The sequence below is a fragment of the Rhinopithecus roxellana genome, chromosome 6 (genome assembly GCF_007565055.1).
Source record: "Rhinopithecus roxellana isolate Shanxi Qingling chromosome 6, ASM756505v1, whole genome shotgun sequence".
In the NCBI taxonomy this organism is placed as follows: Eukaryota; Metazoa; Chordata; class Mammalia; order Primates; family Cercopithecidae; genus Rhinopithecus; species Rhinopithecus roxellana.
In genome coordinates this window covers 75,599,843-75,617,997 of record NC_044554.1, presented here as the reverse complement: position 1 = coordinate 75,617,997, position 18,155 = coordinate 75,599,843, and the positions used below count along the sequence as shown (strand labels likewise).

Below are 18,155 nucleotides of genomic sequence, written 5' to 3'. Positions count from 1 at the left end.
CTTTGACAATTCCTGTCTTATTTGACAGAGTAACAAATTCTTTGATTCAGTCACTGTTATTAACAAATTATTTTACAAAGTTGTAACATAGCTATGCCTTTAGGATCTTGCTGTACAAGGTTCTCTATTCTAACACCTTATAGCCCCTGCTTACTACCTAAAATCTAGAGTCTTTGGAGTCTTCTGTCAGTGGGCCACAGTACTTTTCTTGTGGCCTAACATCCTACCCCTACCACCCTGGCCACCAAACCCTCGCTTTGCTATGTCTGTATCTGCTGTTGAGTTTGGAAATGTGTTAGCTGAAGTTGTTACAATAACGTATTCATCACATTACTACAGGTCTTCATGAGATTTTTAGGGCTCTCCCAGGAGGAAAAGACAGTTTCTGCTTGTCGTCTTTGTGGCATCTATGTGGCCTATATTGCTTCTCAGTGATTCTGTGAGCTTAAATAATATTTTAATTATGTTCTTCGTTTTCAGGTCTTCCTACAATTTCCTAGCATTGATTGCTTAAAATATTTAAGTAAAAAGTGTCTCTAAATCAAATTTTAATTTCCATAAATGTCTAGAGCAATGGCTACAAATTAACATGCAATCTGAATTGGTGTTCTTTGGCGGTATGTTCAGAGAAATGGTGACCAGATCTCAATATGAGGAATTATGAAGGGTTGCCAATGTGTTCTCCAGTGAGAAGCATTTAACTCTCCAGTGTTCATGATAAGAAGGTTGATAGTTCAAATAATTTATTGCTGCTTTATAGTATACATAATTAAATGAAACATGTTAAACTCAAGGGAATTTTTAATAGGTTACTTGCAATTGTTATTGCAGGCAACAACTTGTACATGATTTTATTTCCAAATCCACAAAAAACAAATTTTATACAAATCAGCACTGTAAAAATGTCAATTACAGCCTCAGAGGCTTTGCTGGCAGAATAATTGTCTAAATTCTAGAATATGGGAAACAGGTTTTTTTCTGGATTCTTTTTTTTTCATTTTCTTTTTTTTTTACAAAAAAATTTACAAGTGAAATGTTACTACAAAACTTTTTATAAGGAATTTTTGCAAAACATTTACATTTTACCATCAACTATTTCTGTTTTAAAATCATTATGTAGATTTAATACCCTATGCTGCACATCAATTTATGTGGGATGACAACTTAGTGACATGCATAAAAAAACACCACAAGGCATTAAAATGGAGACTTAAATACAAATATTGTTGCAATAAAACAGTTATAAAATTGAAAAATAGGACCTAAACATCATGCTTATCTAAGTTTGACAAATTAACTTTTTCTCCTAGATTACACATTTTTATTACTGCTCTCATGAGAGTGTGATAAATAATGACTTAACATCAAGTTCTAATGTAATCAGCAACACATACACAAACCTAACCAAAGAAAGTATACTGTAAGAAAAAACTATTCTAACACTGGAGTTTTACCATGATAAATACATAGCTTTGCACTGATAATTACAATAAAGAAAAGTTTTATAACGGTGGTAAAGGGAATGAACAGTGAAATGCCATTAAACAAGACTCTACTGCACATCTGTGCCCTATTACTTATAACAGCTATATCCCACTGAGTCAAATAAAGGACATTGAAATTTACGATTCTTCTAAAGACAGAAAAGTAGACTCAGAATGGTATGCAGAACAGACTGTCAAAATATTTCAATTTCAGTGGTGAAATGTGCACCTGCTAACACAAATTAACATATTTTATATGCTATAAAGCTATCCAGATTCATTTGATAAATTTATAATAGGCCTCATTGTTGATTAAAAAATAACTTCCATTTCTAATGGACATACATAGGTTTGCATTAGAACTGGTTCATGGAATAATGATGCAGAGTGTTCATACTTGGTATTAACAACAACAAAAAGTGTCACTCTGAGGAAACATGATTAAAACATTAAGAAAGTTTCTTTGCGTAAAAAAATTTATAGCACTGATTGTGTAGCATAATGATAGATAAAATATATATTTGATGTTTCAGCTCCTATATAATAAAATTAAAATTAACACTACCAAATGCTCCTCTGTACCAAACAAAACAACAAACCAATTCTGATGTTTTAAAGCCAGATACATCAGTTGTTAAGAGTACATTAAATAAAATATACAAAACAATTTACAAAATCCAACTAAAATTTAAAGACTCTGTTACAAGTCTACAAAAGCTTTAAGAAACTTGAAATTTATAACCACAGTGTAAAAATTTTTTTTTCCTTTAATCTCAAAGCTTTTTTATACAAACTGAAAGCACAAAAGACCTTCAGTTTTATATAACGCTACAAAGGGCTGGCCTAAAGTGTACATAGTGTAAACAGTGATCATTACAGTATTTCTCCTTCATCAAAAATACAAGAAACATCACAATTTTGGAAGAGAATTCGCATGAGTAGTACTTTTCCTGAAATTATAGAGAATGCACAAGAAAACACGTACCTATATTCAAACAGTCCCCAAAGTAATTATGTTAATAAATTGAGCAGGTAGGTAAAAACTTTAGTTTTCAAATGGTCAATTTCACTGATTATGATTCTGTGTAAATACTTTTTTAAAACACAAAATATCCTTATTAATATTTAAGTTACTGGTATAATCCAGATTTTTTCATATGAAACTTTTGGCCATCTTTCCTAACAACACCATTTCCTAGCCGGGCACGGTGGCTCATGCCTGTAATCCCAGCACTTTGGGAGGCCGAGGTGGACAGATCACCTGAGGTCAGGAGTTTGAAACCAGCCTGGCCAACATGGCGAAACCCTGTCTCTACTAAAAATACAAACATTAGCCAGTGGTGGTGGCGGACGCCTGTAATCCCAGCTACTTAGGAGGTTAAGACAGGAGAACCGCTTGAACCCGGGAGGCAGTGGTTGCAGTGAGCTGAGATCGTGCCACTGCACTCCAGCCTGGGCAAGAGAGCGAGACTCCATCTCAAAAAAAAAGACCCTTTCCTGTAAGACCCTTGCATAAACAATATATTTTTTTCTTTATTCACTTACTTCACTGAAAATTATTCTGCCTTTTCAAAAATAAAAGTTTTGCTTCATAATATATCTATTATATATTAGGCTAATATTTAGGGAAAATTCAGTTATTGATGAAACATAAAAACATTACTGTGTTATAATTTCTAATTACTTTCTAACACAGCACTAGAAATAAAATGGGACTGGCCAATTTTTAGTAGAGGAAAACAAGAATTACAATGTAGTTAAAAGATAATTTTCTGCTGGCCTTGGAAAAAAGTATAATTCTTTCTTTGGCTACCAAGTCAAAGCATAAAGAATTCTGCACATTGTCAACATAACTCATATTTACAAAATACGAAACTACAGAACAATTTACACTCTATGCAAATATTTCCAATATAAACATATTAAATGAAATTTTGTGGTTCAACCTACGGTTAGGAATATAATCAATCCTAACTTCAGAACATTGCATGTTAAGATGCCTCATTTTATTTTTCTGAAGCTATGATGAGTTTTGTTTTAACATTTTTTCCCCAGCATTTTCCTAAGGTGTCAACCTAAAATTTAACCTAAGATTTAACTCTAAGTTCCTCTTGTGTCTCCAAATGGAGAAAGTAATTGGACTTCACTGATTGTCTGCATACACACTACTATAATGTAGTGGTAATAAAGATCTGAGATGCATCTCAGATTACTGTTTTGGAACTTACCTAATTCAGCTGTTGAAGAATTTCTAACATTTAGAAAAGACGGCCAAAACTATTTTCGGTTGATTTTCCAAAAATCAAGCTAAGGAAATACGGTATTATCCCTATCATCAGTTAACTATCTGTTTTCTGTGCTATAGAGAAAAAGAAAACACGTAAATTATTACTGACTGAATTTATAACAAAGTACTTTCAAAGAAAATAAGTCCAATTAAGGTCCAGCCTGCTAACTACTAAGGTCTTTTTAAACATGTTAACACATGATATTAAGAGATGGGAAGATTCTGTCTAAAGGTTATGTGATATATTTCAAAACAACTACAACTTATAGTATGGAGGAAATACTTTTCTGTTTCCAGTACATCAGTTTACTTTTTGTATTTTTTAAAATTCAACTCTTCATGTGTTGACCCCAAACCCTGGAATACTTAAAGAAGCCAAGAATGAAAACATAATTTCCTACTCTGTAATCCACTTGACCAGCCCATTTCCAGATTTCAAAGGTGTGTAAACAAGTGCAGCACTAGAGGTCTTTGTTATAAATAACTTTTCAGAATTCTTCCATGTTGGTTGAAACATTGGGAGTTGCTGGATTCGAATCTTGAGAAATGGCTGCAACTGTGACAATTCTTGGGGAGCCAAGCACCTCTGTAACAGATGAGTCCAGTTCTCCCGAGGTAACAATGGCAAGAGCTGTCCCACCACCTTTTTTATTCTGGTGCGTTTTGACATGTTTGGAGAGATGATCACTCCGCATAAACCTTTTAGAACATTCCGGGCATTCAAATCTCTTTTCACCTACATAGAAAAACAGTAAATGAAGTTATACACATTTTACTTAAGTGAAATTATAATTTTTAACAATCTTCCTTCTGGTCATATTATATATAAGTTTTTGTACAGTTTCACTAGTTGCAAAATATTTTGTTTAAAAATGTTATGAAACAAGCAATGTAAAGAGAAAGACCATGTGATTGTGACAAAAAGACATGAAGTTTAAGTCCTGTTTCTGCTATGAACTGGAAATAAAAGCTGGAGCAAGTAAATAGCCACCGGACCCTCAGTTTCCCATCTACAAAGCAAGAGGGTTTTTAGCAGGCAATTTAAAATATCTCTATCAGATGTAACAAATATATATAATGTTCAAGGCTCATGTCCACTGTTCTTCAAAACTGCTAACCTGGGTTTTAGTTTTAATCGTAGTGGCATGAAATATCTTAGAACTATTTCAAATAAACTAAGTTAATAATTTAATAGTGTACTGAGTTCTTTACAAGGCAAAAATGGGAGGCAGGCACATGCTACATTTAAAATTTAATAGAGTTTTTAGGTTTCATAAGATAACACTTAGTTTCTGTTGTCCAAAGAAATTCTTAAATATGCTTTCTTCAAAATATAACATAGTTCTACTGGACCGACTTCTTCGTTTTGGAATAAAAGCTAGTTTAATGTTAACTAAAAAGAAAAAAGCCATTTTGTTTTTGTGTATAATAAATGAGGCATATCAAAATTTGGTTAACTGGTTTATCCTGATGTGCTCAATGAATAACTGTTAGCTGTAGATCTTCCCTCTAAAATTGTTACTTAAGGGACTGAAATGTTGTTTTCCCAGTCTGATAAAACTTGGACAATAAGTGATAGGGTTTGGCTCTGTGTCCCCACCCAAATCTCTCTTGAATTATACTCCCATAATTCCCACATGTTGTGGGAGGGACCCAGTGGGAGATAACTGAATCATGGGGGTGGGTCCCCACACTGTTCTCGCGGCAGTGAATAAGTCTCACAGGATCTGACAGTTTTATCAGGGATTTCCGCTTTTGTGTCTTTTTTGTCTCTTTGCCTGCCACCATCCACATGAGATGTGATTTGCTCCTCTTTGCTTTCTGCCATAATTGTGAGGCCTCCCCAGCCATGTGGAACTGTGTCTTTATCAGCAGCGTGAAAACAGACTAATACAATAAAAAAATTCAATTTGGATAATTTCTTTTCTTGGCCCTGTTTCTGACTCACCAATAAAAAATCTATAGGCTCAAGATGGTCCACATCAGATATTCTTTTTCTTTACATTCTCTTTTTCTTTACGTGTGTGCTCTTACTTTTTCATACCCTTTGAAAAAACCATTAGTCTTCCTTATTATTGTTATAAATAAACAAATATTAAAACTTACAGGACCACTGCACTCAATACAATATTGTATTAAACATCCATGTGAAGTAACACAAAGAAGTTGCACCTCCGTGTCATACCACACACCAAAATACATGCTATAAAGATTAAAACCAAGTATTAAAAAAAAAAAGGGAAAACATTTCTATAACCTAGAGTTTGGCGATACTTTAAAAAGTACAACAGATTATTTAGAAACTATAAAGGAGAGAACAGACAAATTTGACTACACAAAAATACAATACTTTGTATGACTTAAGATCCCATAAAGTTAAAGGAGAGAAAAAAAAGATCAACAGAAGCATAAAAACAATGTGATAAAATTTAACACATTTTGATAAGCGCTCTTGGCAAACCAGGAATAAAAATTTATTTCTTTTACCTGCTAAAAGTCATTGGCACCCTATACCCCTACATATAATTAATGGAGAAACTTCTGAACTATTACTTTATACATCAGGAATAAGATAAGAATGCTATTATATATATCATTACTATTTTCAACTAATACGAAACATTCTTACCAAGCCTACATATAAGACAGTAAAATGAAATGAGGTACAATCATTGGAAGGAAAAAAAATTGAAATATATTATTATATATTGAAAAATGAAATATACAGTTATTTTTACATAAAAAATCTGAGAAAATAAACAATTAGAATAAATTTGTCAAATGGCAATATTCAAGATCAATCGATAATAAGCAACACCATCCATTAATTATATAAATCAACATGTAATGCAAATGTTGAGACTACAGTGAGCCACTGCACTCTAGCCTGGATGACACATCCAGGCCTTGTCTCAAAAAAAAAAAAAAAAAAGTGTGTAGACAAGGCCCTGACCCCAGGTCAGACACAAACTCTATGTGAAGCCACACTTGGCAAGCCTGGTCTTGGTATCTTACTCCAGGGTCTAGCTAGGTTCCAACAGGAGGAACCTGGGATTTCTACATACAAAGGTGGAGGCAGTGGCCTACTTTTAAAAAAAAAAATTGTATTTAGGCTGGGCACGGTGGCTCATACCTGTAATCCCAGCACTTTGGGAGGCCAAAGTGGGTGGATCACCTGAGGTCAGGAGTTTGAGACCAGCCTGGCCAACACAGTGAAATCCTGTCTCTACTAAAAATACAAAAAAAAGTAGCTGGGCGTGGTGGTGCACACCTGTAACCCCGGCTACTTGGGAGGCTGAGGCAGGAGAATCACTTGAACCTGGGGGGGAGGGTGGAGGTGGCAGTGAGCACTGCATGCTAGGAGATAAATTACCTGCTATAACTGCCCCAGGTGTGCCTGCCTACCAGACACCCCATCTTGCAAGACCACCATTAAAAGTCTCGCTTCCATTGTTCGTGTCTCCAAGTCCATTCTTTGGATTTGGACAGGTGAATGTGTATGTCTCACAAACCTGGGGGCCTGTCTGGGATCTCTGTACGTGCATGGAGTGGGACTCCAGCTGAGAGGGGAGAGGCGTCCCACCCGATTTAGGCGGCCCGCTCTGTCTGTGCGTCCTGGCTCCCCACAGAAGCCACAGACAGACTGTTATTCAGGAGGCAGCAGAGGTGACACAGGGAGAAAAGCAGGCACTGCAGTAACCAGGCAACCTTGTGTAGGAGCCAAGGGAGGAAAATTGTACTATAAGTGCTGTCTTGGTGGCTGGGCATTTTCAGAGGTTGAGTGAGTGTGACTGAGATGTACCCTAGATTTGAAGCAAGAGCAGAGTCCCAATCCATTGTTCTGTTCTCCCATGAGGAAAATGGACAAAGAATGGACAAAGAATGGTCGGAGAATGGATGAAGTGATTCTCGGGGTGTGCAAGAAACCTCCAGTAGGGGGTGCTGAGAACACAGGGAAAAGCTCAGACACAGACTGACCAAAAATGGGAAACCGAAATTCTAGGCCTAGGGGACAAAGGAAAGAGGGAGCCAAAGAGACTCCCTCTGACATTTACCAGGATAGTCCTATGGCCTAAGTTTGGCTCAGATTAAAAACTGGGTGTGCCAAGCTTTAATTCTCTATGTGAATAATAAAACCCCAATCTCACAAGAAGAGATGGGTTATGCTCTCTGCTGGACCAAGGAATTAGTCCCCATATTCCCGCTTAAAGAAGAAAAAGAGCCTACTAAAAACCCCTCACCCAGTGAAAAGCCCTGGGACCTCCTGTCATGCATGCCCCTCCATACATCTCAAAAAACAGGGGACAGGAAAGTCAAGGGGAAGCAAGAGGGTTAGAGGAGGGAAGACCTGGAGACCATGGTGGAGTCGAACCAACTGTTCCTCTAAATCCTTATCCAAATTTAAGAAAAGAACTAGAACACTGTAAGAGGGATATTGAGAACTTCCCTATTCCTTCCACACAGCAGGCACCTAGCATGTTCCCTCTTAGGGGAGTTCCCATGGGACAGGGAGAGACTGGCTTTGTAAATGCTCCTCTTATAAGTATTGAAATTAGGAATTTCAAGAAAAAAAATGAAACCACTCCTAAAAGATCCCCTCAGTTTAGCAGACCATCTGGACCAATTCCTAGGATCCAGTTTTTATACCTGGGCTGAAATGATGTCCATCAAGAATATCCTGTTCATAGGAAAAGAAAGGGGAATGATTAGGAGAGTGGACATGACCATCTGGGAGAGGCAACACCCTTCCAGGCAAGGAGTCTCACCAGCCGAACAAAAATTTCCAAATGTTAATCCTGAATGGGACAATAATGATCCCAGGGACTGCGCCCAAATATAGGACCTTCGGGAACTGATAATTAAAGAGATCAAGGAGTCCACTCGTAGGACACATTCAAGATTCAACAAGCAAAAGAGGAAACTCCCTCTGTATTCCTACATAGGCTCAGATATCAGAGGAGAAAATGCTCCAGATTAGATCTAGAGGACCCAGTAGGGCAACGCCTTTTGAAGGTTAACTTTGTAACTAAGAGCTGGCCTGACATTACCAAAAAATTACAAAAGACTGATGGATGGAAAGAGAAACCAACTGAGGATTTACTGAGGCAAACTCAGAAGGTCTTGTAAGGAGAAAGGAAGAGAAGCAGAAACAAAAAGCAAAAATCATGGTTTCCACTGTGGAAGAGGTATTCAGAAAAGGGTTACATCAAGATCCCCCACTTAGGAAACAAGGGAATTAGAGACTTCGACATGAAGAAAGAAGGGAAATGCAGGGAAAAGGTCCTAAAACTATGAGTGGATGTTACAAGTGTGGAAAGAGAGGGCATTTTAAGAGAGGATGTCCTAAATGGAAAAAAGAAAAGGTGATACCGTTCAAGATGGTTGATGAAGACTGGTGGTGAGGCGAGGGGGGTGGGCTGGGCAGGAGCTCCTTCTGAGTAGGTCCCACCAGGAACCCTCAATAAATGTGAAGGTAGGACCTGAGGGAAGAAGTGATATTTTGATTGATACTGGGCAGCTCACTCCTCCCTAATTCACCAACCAAGGGGTACTCTCTAAGGAAAAATTGACAGTATCAGGGATAAAAGGGGAGGGATTTCAGGTTCTAATATTTAAGAAAATGTTAATTACATCAGGACCAAAACAAACTGAGGGGTCACTCATATGTTCCTGAAGTAGGAACTAACCTCCTGCGTCGAGACCTGATTGTGAGATTGGGTTTAGGATTAGGAATAGAGGAGGGACAAATAAAAGTAATGACGGGCCTCCTAACAGAGGAGGAGGAAAGAAAAATTAATCCCCTTGTGAGGGTTAGGGAAGGCAACAGAGGGTTAAAAATCACACCCTTACAGATTAAACTAAAACAAACAGAAGTAGTTTGCAGAGAACAATATCCCGTTTCTACTGAAGGGAGAAAAGGTCTCCAACTGGTAATAGAGGGATTGATTAATGATGGACAATTAGAACCCTGCATGTTACAATACTCCAATTCTCCCAAAGAGTCGACGGGTTGTATAGATTAGTGCAAGACCTAAGGGCTATAAATCAAATTGTCCAGACCTACCACCCTGTGGTGCCTAACCCCTACACCCTCTTTAGTAAGATACCCTATGAACGTAAGTGGTTCAATGTGGTGGATCCAAAAGATGCATTCTGGGCATGTCCCCTAGACTTTAGGAGTAGGGAAACTCTTTGCCTTTGCATGGGAAGATCCTATAACTAGGAGAAAACAACAGTACCCCTGGACTGTGCTGCCACAAGGTTTCACGGAAGCCCCAAACATATTTGGTCAAATATCAGAAAAAGTCCTGGAGGAATTTCAACCTTCCAGGGGAACCCAATTGTTACAATACGTAGATAATCTTTTAATTTCTGGGGAGAGGAAGGCCGAGGTATCAGAAGCCACCACAAGCTTAATTTCCTAAGAGAAAGGGGATTGCGAGTCTCTAAGAACAAACTGCAGTTTATAGAAAAAGAAATTAAATATTTAGGACACCTGATTAGTGAAGGGACGTGAAGAATAAACCCAGAGAGAATATTGGGAATAGTGGGTCTGCCTTTGCCTAAGACAGAGAGAACTCCAAAAATTTTTAGATTTAACTGGCTACTACAGGTTATGAATTGACTCATATGCTCAAAAGACAAAGATTCTATATATCAAGTTACTAGAAGAACCTGATCCCTTGCAATTGTCCTCAAAGGAAATTCAGGTGGTGAAAGAGCTAAAGCAGGCCCTCATTCAGCCCCGGTCCTGGCCCTCCCATCTTTAGAGAAACCATTCCATCTGTTGGTAATAGTGGATCACCCTTGGGGTCCTCACTGAAACCTGGAGAGGGAAGAGAGAATCTGTTGCTTTTGTCTCCAAGCTTCTTGATCCTGTCTCTTGGGGGCAGCCCGAATGTGTGCAAGCAGTGCTGCCACAGCCCTGCTGCTAGGAGAGTGGAAAGTTAACCTTTGGTGGGGCCCTAATAGTAAGCGCCCTCTACCAGGTCAGGAATATATTAAACCAAGAGCCGGGAGATAGTTTGAACAGATTCTCAGATTCTAAAATATGAAGAAGCCATATTAGTTAGAAAAAAAATTATTTGCTTGTAACCATAAATATTTGCCTAACTGCAGCCAATTTCCTATGGAAAGGAGAGGAGAACAAAGACATCAGACCAGAACTGCTTAGATATCATAGAATGATAAACTAAAGTAGGACCAAACCTTAGGGAAGCTCCACTACATGATGGGATAAGGCTGTTTGTGGATGAGTCGTGACGAGTGATAGATGGCAATGCTGTCACTGATGGAAATAAACACTCCTTATGTGAGAAAGGTAGATTACCTAACGGCTGGTCAGCCCAAATCTGTAAATTATATGGTCTTAACCAGGCCATAAAGTTCCTTAAAGCCCAAGAAGGCACTATATATACTGATTCTAAATATGCTTATGGGGTAGTACACACTTTTGATAAAACCTGGACAGAGCGAGGTCTAATAAATAGCAGGGGAAAATAACTGGTTCATGGGGGAACTGGTCAAACAGGTTTTAGAAAGCCTCCTGCTTCCAGGAGAGGTAGCCATAGTTCATGTAAATGGTCATCAGAAAGGGAACACTATAGAAGCTACAGGAAACAGGCTTGCAGGTGAAGCTGCTAAGCAAGCTTCTCTGGACAAAGAAATCAGACTACATAGCCTGCTCCCAGACATCCCTCAGCTAGTATTAAGGCCCCAGTTTACCAGAGAGAAAGAGGAAGAATTAGACCGGATAGGAGTCACTCAGACTGAAGATGGCAAAAGGGTACTTCCTGAAATAAGTAAACCCCTAAGAAGAAAACTAATATCTATATTACACAAATGGAGTCAATGGGGACCCCAGGCTTTGTGTGATACAATACTTAGAAATTAGGGTGTGTAGGGATTTATACCCTTGCTAAACAAGCATGTATAAATTGTGTAACTTGTCAAAAGATAGACAAAAAGGTGATCAGAAAACAGGAAGACCACTTCAAAGTGGAGTAAGACCACTTCAAAGCATTCAAGTAGACTTCACAGAAATGCCCAAAGTAGGAAGACTAAAGTATTTACTAGTCATAGCAGATTACCTTTCAGGCTGGGTAGAAGCCTTTCCCCTTCCAACAGCCACTGCTGGGAATGTGGTCAAAATAATATTAAAACAGATTGTACCTAGCTTTGGACTGGTGGAAAATATTAATTCAGACAATGGGAGCCACTTTACCTCAAGGGTGTTAAGGTGAATTATGGAAGGTTTACAAATTAAATGGGATTATCACACCCCTTGGCATCTCCCTTCCTCTGGAAAGGTAGAAAGAATGAATCGAACTCTCACAAAGCATATCACCAAACTAATCTTAAAAACTAAAATGTCTTGCACCAAATGCCCCCCAATAGCACTCCTTAGGATTAGAAAAGCCCCAATAAAAGACTTGGGATTGTCCCTCTACGAATCATTATATGGGCTCCCATATTTGGGCAGAGCTACAGATCTTCTGGTTATGGAAACCAAGGATCAATTCTTAAAGAAACTATACACTGGCCCTATACTCCACCCTGTTATCCCTTAGGTTAAAAAGACTTCTGACTCAAACTTCACCTCTTGAGTTCATGGTTCACCACTTTCAGCCTGGTGATTTGGTGCCGATTAAGACTTGGAAAGAAGACAAGCTCCACCCAAGCTGGGAAGGTCCCTATCAAGTGCTCCTGACCACTGAGACAGTCATGTAAACAGTTGCATGAGGTGGACTCATTATACTCAAGTCAAGGGACTGGTAAAGGAGACCCTGGAAAGGTGGGGAAAATACCAGTGGAAAGTGCATGGGTCACCTGAGGAACCCTTAACTCTGAGAAAAATCTAAAAAGAAAACATGGGCTGGCCCCAGTTCTGGAAGAGTCTTGGTTACATGGGTTAGCGGCAGACATCACAGGGAAAGACCCCCTAGGGTGATTTATTCTTAAACTCATCAAAAACTCAACCCTCCACGTGCCTGGTACTACTGAAAGCCCAGGCCTTAGTAAACACTTTAGTCCACCAAATAATGATCTTAAAAGGCTAAAAATAATTGAGGTAAAGGATGTAAAGCAAACCTCAAAAACTGAGGGTATGGGGATGTGAATGCCTGGGTTGAGTGGGTCAAATTTCTGGTACAAGCCCTGAACAAGAGTAACTACTATGCATGTGCTGTGGGAGGACCTCAGGCACAGGTGGTTCCATTTCCCCTAGGATGGAATAATGATCCTGATGGAATGCGTTCCATGTTGGCTCTATACCAAGACAATGGTACACGGGGAAATGAGACTTGTAAGAGTCTGTCATTGCTCTTTCCCGCATTGCAGAGAGGGGTCAGAATCCCTCATTCTCTACAGAGAATATCAATTACTCCTCTTGCCTCTCTAGGCATGGGGCAGAGTTCAATAAGCCCATAGGAGAACTCTCAACTTGTACCCACATCCTAAGCATCAAAGGTGAGTCAGGCAATGGCAATTACTCAGCTCTCCATACACCACAGCTGATGTCTGGTGGTATTGTGGGAAAAAAGGAGGATAAGTTGTTACCACCCAATTGGACTGGGACTTGTGCTTAGGCCAGTTGGCCATTCCCTTCATCCTGGTATTTCGTGAGATACCTGAAAATACACACGGCCACCAAAACCAGAGAGACTTGACATATCTTTTGATCCCAATATATATGTTAACTCTATAGGAATTCCTGGGTGGTGCCTAATGAATTTAAGGCCCAAAACCAAATAGCAGCTCCATTTAAGTCAGCACTCTTCTGGTGGTCAACTATTAAGAATGAGGACTGGATTAACTACATCTATTATAATCAACAGAGATTCATCAATTATACTCGGGACATCCTAAAAGGGGTGGCTAGCCAGTTAAATGCCCGCCACCAGCCAAATGGCCTGGGAAAACAGGCTTGCACTAGACATGATACTAGCAGAAAAAGGGGGCATATGTGTTATGCTGGGTGGGAAATGTTGTACTTTCATTGCCAACAAAACTGCCCCAGATGGGACCATCAGAAAAGCTTTACAAGGACGAACAACTCTAGCCAATGAACGGGCAGAAAATGCTGGAATTGACAACCCATTTATGGGCTGGCTAGAAGACTGGTTTGGAAAATGGAAAGACATGGTAGCTTCAATCCTTACATCTCTCATAATTGTGGCAGGAGTCTTAACAGCAGTGGGATTTTGTATTATCCCTTGTGTGGGGGAACTAGCACAGAGATTAAAACAGCTATTAATAAACACATGCCCATGACATAACCAGCAAAACAACCTGCAACTATTAAAAACAAAATTAAACTCACTCTCCTATGAAGGAGAAAGTAAATGACTTCTAGAGTAATTCGAGGACAAAAAGGATTTAGACGAAAATGAGACCGAAGGAAGTAAACAGAAAAGAGGAGGGAATTTGTGAGAAAATGTTTTAAATGATCTATTTTCAAGGCATGATAAATCTAAATACTGGCAACTAGCCTGCGGATGTAACAAACCGCACGGCTCATGCACCTAGAAGGTCACAATGAGCAAGCAGAATGTAGAGAACGGGTCAGCCCATAAAAGGGAAGAAAGTTTCATTATTGGGAAATCAAAACTTAAGCAGGGAAGGGAAGGTTATATCCTTAATAGGGGGATAATGAAACTTAGACAATGTCCGGGAAGATTGTAACCCCGTAATACTTGACCAATGAGGAACTGGGGGAGGGATTTGTGTGCTAGGGGGTAAATTAACTGCTGTAACTGCCCTGGGTGTGCCTGCCTACCATACACCGGATCTTGCAAAACCGCCATTAAGTCTCGCTTTTGCTGTTCTTTGTGTCTCCAAGTGAATTCTTCGGGTTCAGATGGGTGAATGTGTTTCTCACATTAAGGAACATGGTAAAAGGGACTTTGCAGATTTAGCTAAGGTTATGGAGCTTAATATAAGGATATTATTCTGAATTATCCGGTAGTGCGTAATCACATCAACTCTTAAAAGCAAAGAGCTTTCTTTAGCTGCAATCAGGGAGATCAGAAGTGTGAGGGGAAACATGCCCTGCTGTTGCTGGAGGGGGCCACATGGACAGTATGAGAAGGAGTGTGGGCAGCCTCCAAGTGTAAACACTAGCTCCCCACTGCCAGCTGGCAAGGAAACAAGGACCTACATTCTACAACAGAAAGGAACTGAATTTAGCTGACAATTCAAATGACTTTGGAAGCAAGTTTCTCCCCAGGGCCTTCAGTAAGGAATGCAGTCCCACTGATGCCTTGATTTCGGCTCTGTGAGAAACTAAGCAGAGCACGCAGCTGAGGCCCCTTGAACTCCTGACCTAGAGAAACTATGAGGTAATAAATGTGTGTTATTTTAAGCGGCTAAATTTGTGGTAATTTGTTGTGGCAGCAATAGAAAACTAATCTAGTTACGTATGATATAACCTTATAAAAAATGTAAAGCCCAACAAATTATAGCTGACCTAATATATGGCTCAAGGTATGTAAAACATCTTCATTACAAGTATCCAACATATGTCAAGAACAAATTTCAAATTTCATTTCTTCATGAAAATCTCACTGTATCCAAAGAAATTTTTAATAAACTTGAGTATAGGAAAAAAATGCTTCTTTTGTCTAGAATATCTAAGAGAATACCATGCTTTATCACATTAAGAAAATGTAGCCTTTTAAAAGGATTTAAATATAATGTTCATATTTAGAAACTACATTACACTACTTACTATTATAACATTCTTAACAGTAATTTCCCTTGGAAAAAATGTGCTGAGATTTCAAATGGAATGATAGATTGGAATGGATGAGTGGAATAAATCAGATCTTTTAAGCTTTCTGCATCTGAAGCACCTATCAAGAGTCAGTTATCTAGCTGTCAGAGTTCTGCCTAAAATCTGTTTTTTAAGTTGCTACTCTCGAAACTAACCTACTATAATGTATGAAACATACTTTTTAAATTACTAATGCTATTTGTAAGTTTGTCATTTGATAATATACCTCCATATTTATAAATTAAAATTAATTTCAAGAGCAAATTAAGGTAATGTATTAGTTTCCTGGGGCTTCTATAAGAAAATACCACAACCTGGGTGGCTTAAAACAACATAAATTTATTTTCTCAGTTCTGGAGGCCAGAAGTACAAAATTAAGATCTCAGTACAGCCTTGCTCTCTCCAAGGACTCCAGAGAAGAGTCCTTTCTTGCTTCACCCTAGCTTCTGCTGACTGCTGGCAGTCCTTGACATTCCTTGGTTTGTAGCTGCACTGCTTCAATCCCTGCCTTTGTCTTTGCCTGGGCTTTTCCCCTGTGTCTTCTCCTCTTATAAGGACATCAGCTACTGAGTTTAGGGCCCACCCTAATCCAGTATGGCTTTGTTTTAACTTCATTTCATCTGCAAAGACCCTATTTCTAAATAAGGTCACATTCACAGATACTAGGATTAGGATTTAAACAATATTTTAGAAAAAAATTCAACCCACTAAAGGGACATTTTTTAATGTGTGGCATTTAGAGACCCTAAGACCAATCCTTTCTCTTCCTCCGCAAATTCCTATGTAATTTGAAGACAAGGATGAAGTCCTTTATGAAAACCCACTTCCACATAATGAATAGTAAATATATTTTTTATTCCTTATGACTTTCTTAACAGTTTCTTTTCTCTAGTTTACTTTAAGAATCTGGTTTATTATACATATAACATGTAAAATATGTGTTAATTGACTGTGATCGGTAAGGCTTCTAGTCAATAGCAGGCTATTAGTAGTTAAGTTTTAGGGGAGGCAAAAGTTACACACAAATTTTCAAACTCATGGGGGTTGACATGCCTCACCTCTGTGTTGTTCGAGGGTTAACTGTAATCATTTTTGAATCTAAGGACTCAAGTTTTTCAAACTGAGAGCCATATAGTTCCTGAAATCCACCAACACCCCTACCTGACTCCCAGTCTATCAGTCCCTCCTACACTCTCTTTCTTACCTATGCAGCGTAGAATATCTAAAGTCTTTTCATGAGTACCCTAAATTCTCCAGTATCATTTACCTGGGGGGGGGGGGAAAGTAGATAGTTGCCCTTGGTATACACTAGGATTGGTCCCAGGACCCTGTGGATTCCAAAATCATTTGATGCTCGTTTCTTATATAAAATGGTGGATACTGCATTTGCATATAACCTACACACATCCTCCCATATACTTTAAATCATCTCTAGATTAATTTTATGACTAATACAATATAAATAGTTGTTATATTATTTAATTTGTATTATTTTTCATTGTTTTTATTTTTTTCAAAAATTTTCAATCTCTATAGTTGGCTGAATCTGAGGATGTGGAATCCACATATAAGGAGGGCTGGTTGTAATAAGAAAGGAAAGATGATAATTTGAGAAGTCATGCTTTAATTTCCTTGAAGTAGAAAACTGAGAGTCAGGGAGGTTGAAAGGGAGTGACAAGGGATATAAGAAGACTTAAGGAGGTTTAGATAATAATTAAGTTAATGAGAAAACTGACAAGGAAGATTGATAGGCAGTTCTGAGAAACTGGTTGAGATTTGAGACCATGAATTTATAGGGACACCAATTTGCATAATGAGTGATTTTTCATTTTTTCCTGTAGCAATTATCAACTCAAATATAGAAGCTCTTTGGTTATTTCATTATAAATGCTTTATTTAGGCTATTTAATCCACTTTAATAGTTTTAACTATCATCTATAAATAGATGACTACACCAAGATCCAGATTCCGAAACTCAGCTGTGAATTAGACATTTCCTGGATGTGCTACAGACAGCATCATTCAACATGTCACAAAAAGAACTCATCAACACAACACAAGGGTCATTCTAATCCTTATGATGCTTCAGAAAGAAAGCGGGGCCAGGAGCAAAAACAAGAGATGATATCACTGAACATGGTGAAGAACCTCCAAAACTTTGCTCTTCCATAAAAGCAACAAAAACTTATGGGAAAAAAAAACTGTCAAAAGCAACCATTTCAGATTCTGGCAATTAATCAAGGCTTGCAGCAATCCATGGAAGTGTTTATTCAAGAAAAACGACTGAATTTCTATAAGAACAGCAAGATTTGTGGTATTTTAACTTACTAGTCTCATTTTCCACTCCCCAGCTCTGTGGCAGCCTTGAAAAGTAACAGCCACAATTCTTGGCAACATCTGGCAGCCACCAGAGGGAGTGGAACACAGCTGAGGCTCTTTCAAAGCCTAATTCCCAAACAATCATTCCCTGAAGACTCCACTTATAAAACTGTCATATTTAATCTGAGTCTGTGAGGTACCCCTATGTGAAATGCCTTCTCCCAGATGTAAGGCAGGGCATGTGTTTGTCTAAAACAATTAGAAGCAAGTATTTTAACTTCATGGATGCCCA

The 18,155-nt window shown here is 38.5% G+C and overlaps 1 protein-coding gene across 2 annotated transcripts in view; it reads right to left on the bottom strand.

Moving 5' to 3' along the window:
• Positions 1-1,014: 1,014 nt before the first annotated feature.
• SP4 (Sp4 transcription factor) overlaps positions 1,015-18,155 on the bottom strand; it is an 85,819-nt gene continuing 68,678 nt past the window's right edge. For both annotated transcript variants that reach the window (XM_010366736.2, XM_030933205.1), the window contains exon 6: positions 1,015-4,507. In XM_010366736.2, coding sequence (XP_010365038.1) covers positions 4,260-4,507 — 248 coding nt within the window. In that variant the 3' untranslated portion in view covers positions 1,015-4,259. The remainder of the gene's footprint in view (positions 4,508-18,155) is intronic.